Here is a 14,988-nt window from a genome sequence, read left to right on the forward strand (position 1 = left end):
TACTGGACTCGCAAATTTAGAAACTGGAAATTGGCGCGAAGGGTTGATGAACTAGATAGTGGGTAGCTAAGAGCGAAAGACCAAAGAGCTAAAACCGAAAGGTGGGAAGCAACAAAACCAACAAAGTAGTCACATACCATTGTTGAGGCTTATCAGCACGTCGTAAGTTTTCAAAATTTCGACGTGAATTAACAGTTGTCTAATAGCGGTGAATTCATTTATTGTGTAGTGACTATCTGCCGAGAGGTGGCGTCATTAGTGCGGCACCGGCTGGTCTATGAGTATCGCCGCGTTGCAGCAGAGTCACCTCTTCACCTTGGTGTGAGAGGGCAGAGATCGCTGGTTAGCCCAATTGATGAGTCCACCAGCGATCTCTGGATGAAACACCACAATCCCTAGAGAGAGGGAGTAACTACGTGAATTTGGCTCGAGAAAGATTCGCCAAAAATGCTTAGTTATTATCATCATATACAGATCAGTGCAACAACAACAGTCAGCAGTCGTTCAAGTGCTCAAAAACTCAAGTGCGCGTGACTGTACTGACCGGGTAGGGATTTATTAATTTTCCCTATACAGTATAAAATTATAATAAAACAGAATTATTTGGATATAAATTGATCAAGTTATACAATGGATAATACATTTCAAAATGAATTTAATTTTATTTGAAAAATATCAGTTGCTTCCTTCATCGCCTATGTAAAATTTTGATTTTTAGCCATTGCCCATTAGAATTCTTTTATCCATTTTCATTGCCGGCTCTCGAACTAAAGATACTTTTAAAGATTCCTGCTGCAGTTGTGAGCGAAACCACAGCTGAAAAGACAGGAATTTACGGATTTCTAAAAGGGGGAGGGGATTTGAGTGACAACACTTGTAACTTTATTATGTTGTACTTATTGTCAGAACATCATATTGTGAGGGCACAATTTTTTTGGAAAACATACTCAATTTTTTTTCTAGTTGTCAATAAACACTAAACATTAATTTATTGGATTATACAAATAAAAATTTTATAATTTCTAAAAAAATTTTGGAATACATTTTAATGGAGCCAATGAAAAAGGTTGTTTTCCATACACAAGATCAACAATGGAACAGAATCGCAAGGTGACAACTTACATTCTTTCTTTGCTCTTGTCTAGAGGCTTCGATGATCAGTCCAACATTTCTAAAATCTTATACAATAAAACGACTAATAATAATACCTAATTTATATTTGAGAGAGTTTTTACACAAATACTGTACATGGTTTTAGGCCCGAAAAGTTAATAAAAATAATCAACCTATGCAAGCTTCTTCTAATTCTGTTTTATCTGTATTTTAACAACCTTGAATCACAACATAAGAATGAGAAAAGTAACTCAATACAAAAACAATTCTGAAACATGTTGGACTTTTTCCTCATTTAATTGACTACTTATCTACAAGGTGTATTGAATTAGCTGTACACAGTCAACGGGAGTTTCCTGGACATACTTCTGACGCGTACAAAGAAAAAGCTGTAAAAAAGATGCATCAGTATTCATTCAGATGAATTTTTATTCCTAACAATAGGAATAAGTCTGAACTCTCACCTTATACAGGAACATAATTTCCTTTCGGGGTGTAAAACAATTTTCCAGTAGCCACACGACGTATAATTTCTGACAGAAGTAACTTTTTCTCTTTCTGAATTTTCTGGAGAATTCCTTTGTTTTCCTGAGCGCGCCTGGATAAATATGGAAGTACTTCCTTCACAGGCCCATAAGGTATATACTTATAAGCTGAGTATCCTGATTGGCCTGTTACGAATAAATAAAGAAATTTCAATATTCAATTTCCTCACCAGTACAGTATTTTGAATAAAGGTTAGCTTAATTCTTCAATGTCAAATGGAAATTGACTATTACTCACCTAGAGGGAAAGTTATGTAGTCGCACATCCCCAACAGTTGGCCGAAACAAATAACCTTATCATTGGGTTGGATACCAAGCTCCTTCATCTTTTCTATTGCGAATCTCACTGTGTCTTCGTTGTGAGAGGCCACCATGATGGCAATCTTCTTGTCCTCGCTCTTGACCTTGAATTCCTTGATCCTTCTCAAGCATTCGGATAGGGTTTTGTGGTACATTTCGGACGTGGCTTCGAAATTGGGGTTGGTGGGATCTTCATAACCTAAAGCAGCTGCCCTAGCTCTTTCCTGCGAATGACAAAAATTAGTGACGATTGAATCAATAAGTCGTAATAACCTAGAAGTGTCATTTTGTCAACGATACTACAATCCTGACTTTTTCGCATTACATTTGAATAACTGTTTTCTTACTTGTTCGATGTAGGCACCTCTGACCAGCTTTGCACCAAAGAAGAAGTTTTGACGTTTAGCCTGCTCCAAATCAGTAGACACTTCATCGAGAGCGTTCTTCAGATAGCATTGGTAGGTGTTAAAAACGATGGCCTTTTCCTTGTTGAACTTTCTCATGAATTCCAAGGTTATACGGGCGATCGCGGGTTGGAAATATGTCTGTTCTGCGTCCACCATTATACGGACGTCCATTTCTCTGGCCGCGCTTACAATTGTCGTTAGTCTGAGGAAGTAAAAAAATATTAATAATTCAATTATTTTTGGAAAAATGATACTTAATCAATAAGATTCTCAGAATTTTACTATGTATATAAGTGGGTTCGTATATAATTTGTCAGCATCATTGAAAATATTATAACCTTAGAAAGAAACTGCAAAACCCAGAAGGAGTTGTTTAAATTAATTTTTTTTTTGGTAAAACATAACTAGTATAGCAAGGAGTAAATGATTAAATTGAATTCATGTAAACAATTTTTGTTACTTAAATATTGTAGTCGAGTTTTGCAAGTTTTTTAAATTTCACAACAAACCAGCTGTTCGAGGAGATCCAAAGTCGATGTTTAGTTGTTGTTGAAATACCTAGAGCACGTGTACGCGGAATTTATCGCCAAATAAGTGATTTTCGAAGAGGACGGATTATTAGTCTACGAGAGGCGGGGTTGTCATTTCGAGAAATCGCTAACTGTACGAACAGAAATCCAACTACTGTTATGAGATGATGTCAAGCGTGGTTTGATAATGCCCAAAATCGAAGAAGAGTAGGTAGACGTCGAAGGGGCACAAATGAATTTCTAAGAATTATGGTCAATTAGAGACCGATTTGCGACAATTCGCAACTTACATAAACTGATGGGTGGTTAGGAGAATAAAGCAATCCTGTAACTGTCCGAACGGTTTACCGCCGGATAAGGTCTTTTGGACTATCTACTCCATCTTGTGTTACCTCTGAAGGTTGAGCATCGCCGGCAACGATTACAGTGGTGCAGACAACGTAAACATTGGAATGGCATCAGGTAGTCTTTTCTGATGAATCTCGATTCTCCTTGGGTGCACATGATGGCCGAAGAAAGGTAAGACGGCGTCGGGGAGAAAGACGTGAACCTCAGTTTGATGTTGAGCGTCATGTACACCGGACAGTAGGCGTTATGGTATGGGGTGCTATTACACATGCAAGTAGGTCACCTTCAGTCTTCATTCGAGTTAACATGACAGCGTTGCGTTACCTTCAAGAAAAGTGGAGCATGATAATGCCCGACCTCACGCTGCCAGCGTTAGTTTGAACTTTTTCGAAGCGACCCATGTGAGTCTTTTGCCATGGCCGCCCAGATTCCCCGATCTTTCGCCCATAGATCATGTTAGGGACATTATGGGTGGTAGATGGTTTAGAAATTTACCCCAGCCCCCACGGAATCTGAGACAAGAAGTACAGGTAGCTTGGGATAGTACCCCTCAAGAAGAAATAGACCATCTTATTGCATCAATGCCGGGACGTGTTGAGGAGTGTATAGATAATCGCGGTGGACAAACACATTGTACGAAACGTACAGAAAATCCTATTCATATCATAATTTTCCAATAATATTCATACAAATTAATTTCAGAAGGTATTTCATATTTCTCAATCAAACGTAGATTGAAGGATGTGTGTCTTCAATTTGTCTATAAAATCAGCATTTTCATTTCCGTTCGAAGTTCGTTAACCAGAGAAATACCTAGTTACTTTCATATTTCCGGTGAACTGTGGAATTCGTATTGTATCAATAAATATATTGTCATCATATTTACGCTTGGTCTTGACGTCACTAGAATTATATTATAAATAGGTGTTAGTTGTAGAAATAAAGTGCATTCACACATGATCTGCCTTTCAGTCATAACCCTTGAGTCCTTAACAAATCCTTTACTTTGAAACTCAAGGTAACGTTGTGACGCTACCCCAACATTGGTCCTTCGAGCCGGATTACAACCCAACATTGGTCCTTCGAGCTAACACAAAAACTACCAGGGACTTTGGAAACACAACCACTGCACCCCAGAACTACCAGTCATTGGATTTACGACCCATTGGCACCAGGGACTTTGGAACTTCAACCACTGAACCCCAGAACTACAAGTCATTGGATTTACGACCCATTGGCACCAGGGACTTTGGAACTTCAACCACTGCACCCCAGAACTACAAGTCATTGGATTTACGACCCATTGGCACCAGGGACTTTGGAACCACAACCACTGCACCCCATAACCAACAATCACCAGTAATTACCTTTCCTCTCACATTCCTATCACATTTCATCATTCTTTCGAACCTATCCTTCAATTTTGTTGACAAGCTGTGGAATTAAGACTGCCCTTGAACTTCTGAGCCTGGTTGTTCAGTTTGTCGAACAAAATTCCTTCTTATTCGAACCGATCCAGTTACCTTTTACCTTGTTGACAAGTTGTGGAATTAAGACTGCCCTTGAACTTCTGAGCCTGGTTGTTCAGTTTGTCGAACAAAATTCCTTCTCATTCGAACCGATCCTTTAACCTTATAAATCAAAAGTCATATAACTAGACTTGACTAGACTTAGACTACTTACCTAATTCAAAATGGAAAACCTCGTCGCAGATCAGATCAAAACGGCAGAAGCCATCGAAAGAATTCTTTATTACTTGAAGAAGGAAGATGAAAGAAGAAACGAAGAATACTACCAAATGAAAATGGAAATACTGAAGGAAGAATGGAATTACTTCAAGGAAACGCACCAAAATTTAGAGGATAATATACCAGAAACTGATGAATACTTCACCAGAAACATTCATGAGCAAGCAGAAAAGATATACAACCAAACATTAGCCTACCTCAACAAAATACAGGAAAAACTCCGAGACGACCAAACAATTACAGAAGAAAAAGAAACGACGAACAGCGATTGCCCAATCATCAAACAACAAATCTCAAGAATCGAAATGTTTATGAGACAGCTAGCGAAAATTGAAGACTTGATGGAAAAATCAGATAATATAGCACTTATGCAGATCAAACAACAATCTATTGAAAACATATGGAATGCTATAATCTCACATGAAATCCAAATAAACGCAATGGATAAAAAAGATTCCGAATCATATATGGAACGCGGACTGTTCGATGAAGCAAATGACAAATACGAAGAAATCCAAGTAAAAATCCTAAAAGCAATTCAAATGGGAGAAACAAGAAAATATTCAAGAACAAATTTGTCAGCAGTTTCCATTCCAATACTTACTGTACAATATGACTCATGGCCCAAAACGAATTATGGTTTAGTGGCACAGAACACTCACAAGAATGCACAACTCACAAATTTCTGGAATACCGAAAAAACAGAAAATTCGAATGAAACAACTCACGACGATACCCCAATCGAAGAATCTCATACTAACACCATTCAGAGAAACGAACACGATTACACTGTGAAAATCCCAAATGAAGACAAGAAATATTCAACTCAGCTTGAAGAATCTCGAACCCAGGCAATGACACGACTACTTCAATTAGAAAATGAGTTGAAAAAGAATGAAGAGCTCAGCATTATAAACAAGGAATCTATGCAGAAATACATTGACCTAGGCCACATGAAGATTGCAAGTACAAACGATCCAATACCAAGATATCATATTCCACATCAGCCTGTAATCAAAGAAGAACGCGATAAGACAAAAGTAAGAGTTGTATTGGATGCAAGTTCAAAAACCAGTACTGGACTCAGCCTCAATGACATCCTTCACACCGGACCGAAATTGCAGCAAGATCTTAAAGATATTCCAATCAGATGGCGAAAACACATAATTGCGATGACTACAGACATCGAAAAAATGCCCAGGCAGGTGAAATTAGACAGCGAAAATCAACCATTACACTCAATACTTTGGAGAAAAAACAAGGACAAGCCTATACAAACTCATGAGTTAACCGCAACAGCCTACTGCACAGGACAGACAGCCTTTCAAATTCAGGCGAAAATGCTAATGCAAAAACTACGGAAAAACAAGACCTCATGGTACAAATCAATGCCAGAGCAAATAAGACACATTTGCAGAAACTTCAAGATCGAGCTAGGAGAAATTCAAGTGAACCATCGGATTCATCTGACCGGCTATCAGCATTTAGAATTACATGGATTCTCAGATGCATCCCTAATGTCAAATGTCATACCAGTATACACCAAAACGATGGACTCCAGTGAAAATATACCAAGGCGAATGTTCACATCAAAATCAAGAGTTGCGCCATTAAGAAACACGAAGAAAGTCCCTCAGCTAGAACTCTGCGAATCCCTCCCTTTGGAAAAACTCATCAAGCGCTGTGTTACGGCCCTGGAACACAACAATTCAAAAGAATTCGCCTGGTCCAACTGGGAATTTCTCATATCATGGATAAAATCTGACCTAGGAAAATGGAGAACATTCGTCGCCAACACAGTTCAATGCATCCACGAGCTACTAGGTCAAGTTCACTGGTACTACGTTATATCGATCGACAATCCTGCAGATCTGATTTCAGGTGGATTGAGGACCAGAACACTGTTAATGAATGATCTTTGGTGGAATGGACCCGAATGGTTGAAACTTCTAGTTACAACAGAGGATGAACAAGACCTGAACTATCCGAAAACGACTACAAACTAGTAGTCGGATGCACAATAATCTCCATGCATCATCATTATAAATTTCATTTAATATTTAGTATTCTATTATTTAAGGTTAAGAAAGTGACCACGAGACACAGCCCACACGAGCAATGTACCAGTTCATCCTGAAGAAGAAGATTTGCAGCCAATGTATAGCCACCCCACGACAGACCGATCAACCCTCACCTAGCTTAGAATATACCATTCAGGACGTCATGACTCCAACCACATCACTAAGGCCGCCGGGAATATGTACGAAACGTACAGAAAATCCTATTCATATCATAATTTTCCAATAATATTCATACAAATTAATTTCAGAAGGTATTTCATATTTCTCAATCAAACGTAGATTGAAGGATGTGTGTCTTCAATTTGTCTATAAAATCAGCATTTTCATTTCCGTTCGAAGTTCGTTAACCAGAGAAATACCTAGTTACTTTCATATTTCCGGTGAACTGTGGAATTCGTATTGTATCAATAAATATATTGTCATCATATTTACGCTTGGTCTTGACGTCACTAGAATTATATTATAAATAGGTGTTAGTTGTAGAAATAAAGTGCATTTACACACGATCTGCCTTTCAGTCATAACCCTTGAGTCCTCAACAAATCCTTTACTTAGAAACTCAAGGTAACGTTGTGACACTACCCCAACACACATTATTAACAAATTTATTATAAAAAATTGTAAACCCTTCGTTTTTTCTCCAAATTTCAATCATTTACTCCTTGATATACTATCTGTTTTACAAAAAAAAAAATTAATTCAAACAGCTCCTTCTGGATGTTACAGTTTCTTTGTCAGTTAGTATATAATAACCTTATAAATACAGTTTACACAGTATTCGTAAACAATAAATTAAATTTTAGTTAGTGAGCTCAGCTGACAAACTGAGCTTGTGTAAGATTTTATTAGACTTCATAGAATTGTATCTTATATGCATCATTTGGATGTGAAATGGGTCTCTGTGGATCCATAATTATTAGTTTTATTAGGCAATCTATTTTACGGATATATTATGGTACCGGTCATCAAAACGATGGAAACTCACCTTCTGATCATATTCCGGAACATCTCTTCCTCTTTGGGTGATAGGTGCTTAATGAGTCTGACCATCCTGCCTTCCTTGAGGTCTGGTATCCGGAAGGTGCTGCTCAACTCTTTGTTATCGTCGACGATTCCGGACCATGGGAACAAGTGCAGGATTCTGACGAGAAAGTAAATAATGTATTCGACTATCAAAATGTGACAATTGCATAAACTGATGGGTCCGATAAGTCATGTATAATATATGATCGGCCTAGCATCTAGCACTGATAATTTGATTGTGGAAGAGTGTTATTCGAAGATACGTGCAGTTGGTTCCACTCGGAAGGTTTCAATTTAGTGAAGGAAAGCTACATAACAAGTAATAATGAAATGTGAAAATTTGAGCACCATTATCTGATGGTTTGTATTATAATTGTATCATCCATGAACATGGTGATACATCAACTTGGATCTTGGACAGTACTAGACAAAATTAGCCAACAGAAGTTGGAGAAGCTACGAAAGCTGTGTATACGAGAAAAATCAAAGTTATTTGGAAATGTGAAAAGTCCCTCATATAACAATCGAAAAGCAACAATAAGCGAGAAAAGAAGTAGTCAAATGGAAATGAAGATTCAGCTAACATCTGTATATCTCGAAAAACATTTTTTTCTTCGGATACAGAGGCTGCATATTTTCTCAGCCTTTCTTTTCATAAAAATGTAACGAAAATTCAATACACGGAATATATGACTCCCACAGACAAAGACATTAGTATAAAACATTTGAATGATCACAGTTCACGAAAAAACAAGCTCAATAGAAGCAGCGTCTCCTCGAGCAGTCAATCTACACGATCGGTGAGTATTACCTAACCTACCAAAAGCTTCAAGAGGGGCGGTAATACTCACTCCTCTTCTTGGTTACTGGTCGCCAAAAAACGAGATTTTAGTTAGTGAAAAGACATTGAAAAAAAAAAGAAGTGAGTAGTGCCGTCGATTTTCAATCTCAGCACGAAATCTGATAAGGTAGGTCCCAATCACATCCCGAAATCGGCATTCCAATAGGTCAAATGGGTCTTTCACCGAGATATTTAATTTTGAAATGAGATCTACTATTGTACGAGTACAATGGCATTTTTCGGCTAATCAGTACACATAATGAAGATGAAGGATCATTCTAATGATGAATAAGAAAATTCAAAATTGCGAAACAACGCGAATGAGGCAAAGAATATACGCAAATATCAAATTTTGGATTTTATTTTCGAACAAAACTAATGTTAAACACTTTCACAACTGAGGTGGCTTAACTTTATTCATTTAATGTAGGACTTGACTCATATTCAAAATAGTTCACTTTTTCATAAGAACAGAAAAATTTGTTTTATTGCAGTTTTATGATTTCTGGATAATTTCGCTCTTTCTTTATAAAATCGTTATTGCCGCCAAATTTCACAGCGCGCCTACGCCAATGACGAATCTACTAATTGCCAGTTTCATAATCGAAACTGAAGTGTATTTTTACTGAAAAGAGTTTTCATTATCGATGACCACATTCAAAATGAACGTTTATTTTGAAAGTGACCTAACTCCGTTTTTCAATTTTCTGCCGGTTACCATGGTTACATGTAAAACTTCATGTTATTTATCAGTGACGATACATTTTTTACACATAAGTTTTCCGAATTAATTGAATTATTGAGCCGTGTAGTTTGAAACGCAAAACTTTCAATATCTCGATTTGAAAATAAATGGATTTAGGCCACTTTCAAAATAAGCGGCTCATATAGTTACTAAATCAACTTGGTAGTTCATCAATGAAATCAATGATCGAAATATTAAAATTTGATATTATCGTACGGATTTGATTACAAAATCTTTTCGTCGATATCATTCTAACAAAATTAACGAATTCTGGATTGGAAATTTATATTTTACAAAATTGATGCTACGTTTCGAGATCATTTATTGAGACTTATGAACAAACTCAAGTAACAGAAGGACATGGTAAATTTTGAATTTAATCAAGAAGCAGAGAAGGTGAATTTGTAATATCACACTGTAATCCTCTAGCCTAGTGCTTCCAACGCATCATATTTCAGTGATATGTTTGTATGAGATGTATTCTTCTTGGTTCTTTTAGTTTCTGGTCCAGCCTTGGCTTGTAAAGCATTTGTATACTTTCATCACCTGATCTACCCTAATAAAACAGGGAGTATACACTCCTCCAGACGAAAAAGACAGATTTGATTCAAAACTAGATGTTTCATCAGAAAGTGGCAAACAAAGAGTGATCATTCTGGTGGAGGATATGAATGCCATAACTATGAAGAAATATCTTGACCAAATAGTAGGAAGTCACAGTGAAGGTACATGCAAAGATAATGGAATGAGGACCATAAGTTTTTGCAGACAATATAATCGAAAGAAACTGAATGGCTTCTGCGCCTATAAGGACATGCTCAAATTTACATGGCCTCAAGATAAGAGACAGCTAAGATGGAGCATAGATTTATAGAACACTTTAAGTAGAAACAACATGGGTAGTGAAATATGTTAGACTGTACAGAATGCGAATCTGTAAGCCATGTGAAAGTACCGTTTGTAAAATGCTACAATCGAACAATACAAACGAATTTTCAGAAGGTAGATCGGGTGATGTATAAACTGAAGGATTCTATAAAAGTATGAAAAACTTTATAAGTCAAGGCTAGACCAGAAACTGACCAAGATGCACACATCTTATACCAATATATCTTACTCACTGAAATATAGGCGTGGAATAGTCAACACGTCATGAAAAAAAAGCAATTTCAACATGGCGTAGCAACCTTGAAAACCAGTAACAACGAAATGGAGAGCTTATCAAAAAGAAAAAATAGATAACTTTTATGGTGTGAACAGTCAAAATTCAAGAAGCTGATAATAAGCAGTAAAAATTATAAATTAGATTGAAGTGTAAATGTAGCGAATTAGAGTTTAGCAAGGGTGGAAGAAGACCTCCAGAGGACTGGTTCAAGGAAAGATCAGGTAACGATAAGAAACATAACAATGTTAACATTGAAGTAATGGAAAGAACACTACGAGAAAGAGCTTCATGAAAAGAGGATATAATTCATTAATGTGTGTCTCAAATGACATACGACATATAGTACAAGGTGAAGTAGAAATAGACAAGGTACAGATTAAAAAAATTGTATTGATGACAGAGCACAGAGCCCTCTGAAGTCGATGTCCTAGTGTATGAACATTGATAAAAACGCGCTTCTCTTCGAGAACCTTCTCCCTAGCGTTTCCTAAGTGAGCGTCAATCATAAGAACTGCAGCTGCTAAAGAAACTCCGACGAATGAATTGATCCATTATTAGAAAGACAGGGTTGGTCATTACAAAAACTGCCAAGTGCATCACTACAATATTTCCATGAAAATAAAATGCAGAGAGGCTTGATGGTTACTGCATACGATAAAAATGGAGTTCGTTATAAGTAGAATGCTCAACTTTTTCGATCTAACGGCCTAGAGGTGAGTTCGTTTGTTTTTATGCCTACTCGTATTCAAGATATATCACCAAGCATTATGGATATAGAGCCATCTGACCATGTAAAGCGTTGGTACCGTCTTTTGGTGTCGTTTCCTCGGGATCTACGATATCAGATGCTACCCCTTGCTACACTTACCCTTCCTTGTCGTAGGTGACCTTTTTCAGGAACTCCCTTACGCCGTCCATGTCCCTGAATTTGGCGTCGGCGAATTTCTTCTCGAGCATCTCCGGCCTCATGTGATGGGATAGGACGTTACCCTGGCCTCCTACGATATCCGCCATTATCTTACGGGTTCGCATGATGACCTCTGACAATTGCAACTGGAAGGACAGTAAACAGTTAAGTGTGGTTCATCGTCTATTAAACGACATGTTTCTAGGTACAAATTGCGAAACCTTTATTATTGAGGATGTCCGATATAGATGTGAAAAAAATATAATTCGGATTGGGACCCAATATGAGCAGATACGGATAAGCTGAAGGAAACAAAGCTGCACCGTATTTTTATATGTATAAGACCCATTCTTTTCACCGGGGCTGCATTAGATCTGACTGACATCATAAACTGATTTGTCATCTGCGTACCGGCGTAACATACCGCTACCGTTACTACCGGTGTAACATACACAACATACAAACAGTTTTTTTAAATAAATTCGTTAAGATAGAATATTCAACATTATTCCAGAGAATACTTCTGGTCCAGTGGAACAGTACAATAATCAAAACATCTGCTTAATACGATATCCAATAAAAGGTTATTCTCTCAATGGCGAAGTGGGGATGGTCGCAGTTTCAGCCTGCGCTGCCATTGATGCGGATTAGATAAATATTAGTTGCTTCCCAAGCGTGGGATGTTCTACAAGCGCATATCGGTTGAAAATAAATACGAAAATCTCATTCCATTGTATGCGGGAATTAATTTGCGACAATAAATCACACAAATTATTTCCTCTTTTTCGTTATAACTTTGTTGAAATTACTTATCATTGTATTTCTTAGATACGTTTTCAGTCTCTTGAGGGTAGAATGAGAATTTCCGACGTGGTTGTTGATACTGGTAATATACAAAATATTCTGCGTAATATAGACATGTTAGGAAATAACAGCATATTCAGAAAAGACCAATATTGCACTCAGTTTTGATTCGGGAATTCTCGATAATTCTTTTTCTACATCTTGAATTCACCCTCACACTCAAGGGTTATTTCGTTGGCTGTTTCTGAATCTATTTCATATAATTTTTGAAATCAGTTGAAGAGTCATTACTTCGACCGATCAAACTCGTGAATGATGATAAAATATATTGGTGTTTGAGAAATCTGTTACTCAATCGCAAATGTTAATGCCAGATGTTTCTATTGTTTTCCCAAAGCCACCTCTAGCTGTGGTAGTGCCCTACATCACCAGATTTATCTCTCAATGTTTTTTTCTTTGGAGATACCTGAAAAATTTGGTTAATGGGCAAGAAATTGATAGAGCGACCAGGATTAATGAATTAAGGTTCAAAATAATTTTATTTTCTAATCAGTTATGGCGAATAAGAACGTAATTTGTTGCAAATGAATGCCTCGCATACAATGGAATTAGATTTATTTTCAACCGATATGATCTTACAAACTATTTACCATCCAACGGTTGAAAAGTATTCAATCACAGTCCACCACTGTGACCATCCCCACTTTGCCATTGGAATAGAACTCCCGTTTAAGTTTATTCGACATCGTATCACGCAGTTGTTTTGATTGTTGCACTGTTCCACTGGACCATGAGTATTCTCTGGAATAACGTTGAATATCCTATATTTCTGAATGTATTCGCTAATCCTGTAAAGTCTTGGAATAATTCTTGAATTCCTAAGAAAGAAATCGAAAAATCAAAACACCGAGTGCAAAATTCGCTCGGAAATAGATATTTTTTACAGTGATATTGTTATGTATCACATATTTCGGCTAACTCCATGAATTGAATTTTGTTTTTATTTGGCAGTGGGCAACTGAGTTATCGTTTTCGTGTGAAAAATTCTGGAAGAATATAATTTGTGCTTGATTTTCAAGTGCTATTTGATTTTTAATCAATTACACTATTGGCGTTCCTTGATTCATTTATGAATGTTCCTTTTCCCTTGAAAGTGCATACATTTTAGCCATTGTTCTCTATTTTCTTCAATGCAGGAATTGAATTCACAATCAATGTTTCTAACAATATTTTGCAGCACAAAGGAGTGAACAAAGGATCAATAATAACGACAAACTTATCAACTTCAAGATTTGTTATTCATAATGTTATAGGATGCAATAGAAAATGTTGAACAAAAACACGCTCACTGTTCAGAAACGAAAGATAGGCAACTTGAATATCTTACTAAATAAAATTCTTACAGAAATGCTTTTTTTCGTATTCATAACTACCGGGTTTATTTTTTAAGTTGGATCAGTAAATAATTTCGAAAGGGAAACATGTTACGGAAAAATCTTTCGAATACAAGGTTGATGGTTTTGAGCGGGATATCCAATCATGCTAGAACCTCTTCTACTTATAATAAATAATATATAATTGGCTAACACCTGCACTTGGTAATGAATGATGAAAATACAAAAAGAAAAAGAAATACGATTTCCAAGTGTGTAATATCATACAATATCAATTATCTACTCGTATCTGGTTAATGTATCAAATGCAAAAATGCCATCAACATAACCATTGTCAAACAGAAGATTTCCACGCTATTTCATAGGAATCATAATCGAAAGTAAACCAAGGAGAATGTATGTCATCAAGTGTATGTCCAAGTAGCGATATACCGGTTTCACCCTTATTAGGGATCATCAGTATCGCATAACTCAACCCAAGATGACGAACAAACGAAATAGCAGGCATCTCTTCTACTTATTTCCTCCTTGTCGTCACAGATGACTCTGTAACCTAGTTGAATTTTCCATCTGAACGACCTTAATGTATCCGTTTTTAAATCATTCTCATGAAATTCCAACATGTTCTGCTGAAGTGCTTGTTTTCAGTACATAGTACATGTACTGTCATCAATCATTTGAAAAAGGAGAAATTATTTGTTTTTGATTCAAAATACTTTAATTAATAAGAATTTATCAAATGGAAGAAGATTATTTGGAGATTATGTAGTTTAAATCTCTGTCAAGCAGCCTATCTTCGTACGTTTCCCATAATTTCGAAAAATAGATTAATTAAATCGAAGATGTTCTGCTATAAGGGGATTTTTCTGGAATATTCGGCTGGTCTGTTTAAATGGACCACTCCGTATGTAGTTAATCGTTTTTGTGCAACCATGGTCTTGTTAGATAAACCCCAGAAATTAATCCCAGGTTTCATGACCAGAAATATGAGAACTATCACATTACATAGGTCAATTAACAGTTTGAATCAAAATAAT

At 36.7% G+C, this 14,988-nt stretch overlaps 1 protein-coding gene across 1 annotated transcript in view; it reads right to left on the reverse strand.

Moving 5' to 3' along the window:
* Positions 1 to 1,199: 1,199 nt before the first annotated feature.
* LOC123674579 (proline dehydrogenase 1, mitochondrial) overlaps positions 1,200 to 14,988 on the reverse strand; it is a 63,423-nt gene continuing 49,634 nt past the window's right edge. Inside the window, exons 5-10 of the mRNA XM_045609496.1 lie at positions 11,715 to 11,899; positions 8,058 to 8,213; positions 2,306 to 2,567; positions 1,897 to 2,182; positions 1,578 to 1,784; positions 1,200 to 1,502 (exon numbers count right to left, since the gene is read on the reverse strand). Coding sequence (XP_045465452.1) covers positions 1,579 to 1,784; positions 1,897 to 2,182; positions 2,306 to 2,567; positions 8,058 to 8,213; positions 11,715 to 11,899 — 1,095 coding nt within the window. The 3' untranslated portion in view covers positions 1,200 to 1,502; position 1,578. The remainder of the gene's footprint in view (positions 1,503 to 1,577; positions 1,785 to 1,896; positions 2,183 to 2,305; positions 2,568 to 8,057; positions 8,214 to 11,714; positions 11,900 to 14,988) is intronic.

The sequence above is a fragment of the Harmonia axyridis genome, chromosome 3, assembly GCF_914767665.1.
Source record: "Harmonia axyridis chromosome 3, icHarAxyr1.1, whole genome shotgun sequence".
NCBI classification, from domain to species: Eukaryota; Metazoa; Arthropoda; class Insecta; order Coleoptera; family Coccinellidae; genus Harmonia; species Harmonia axyridis.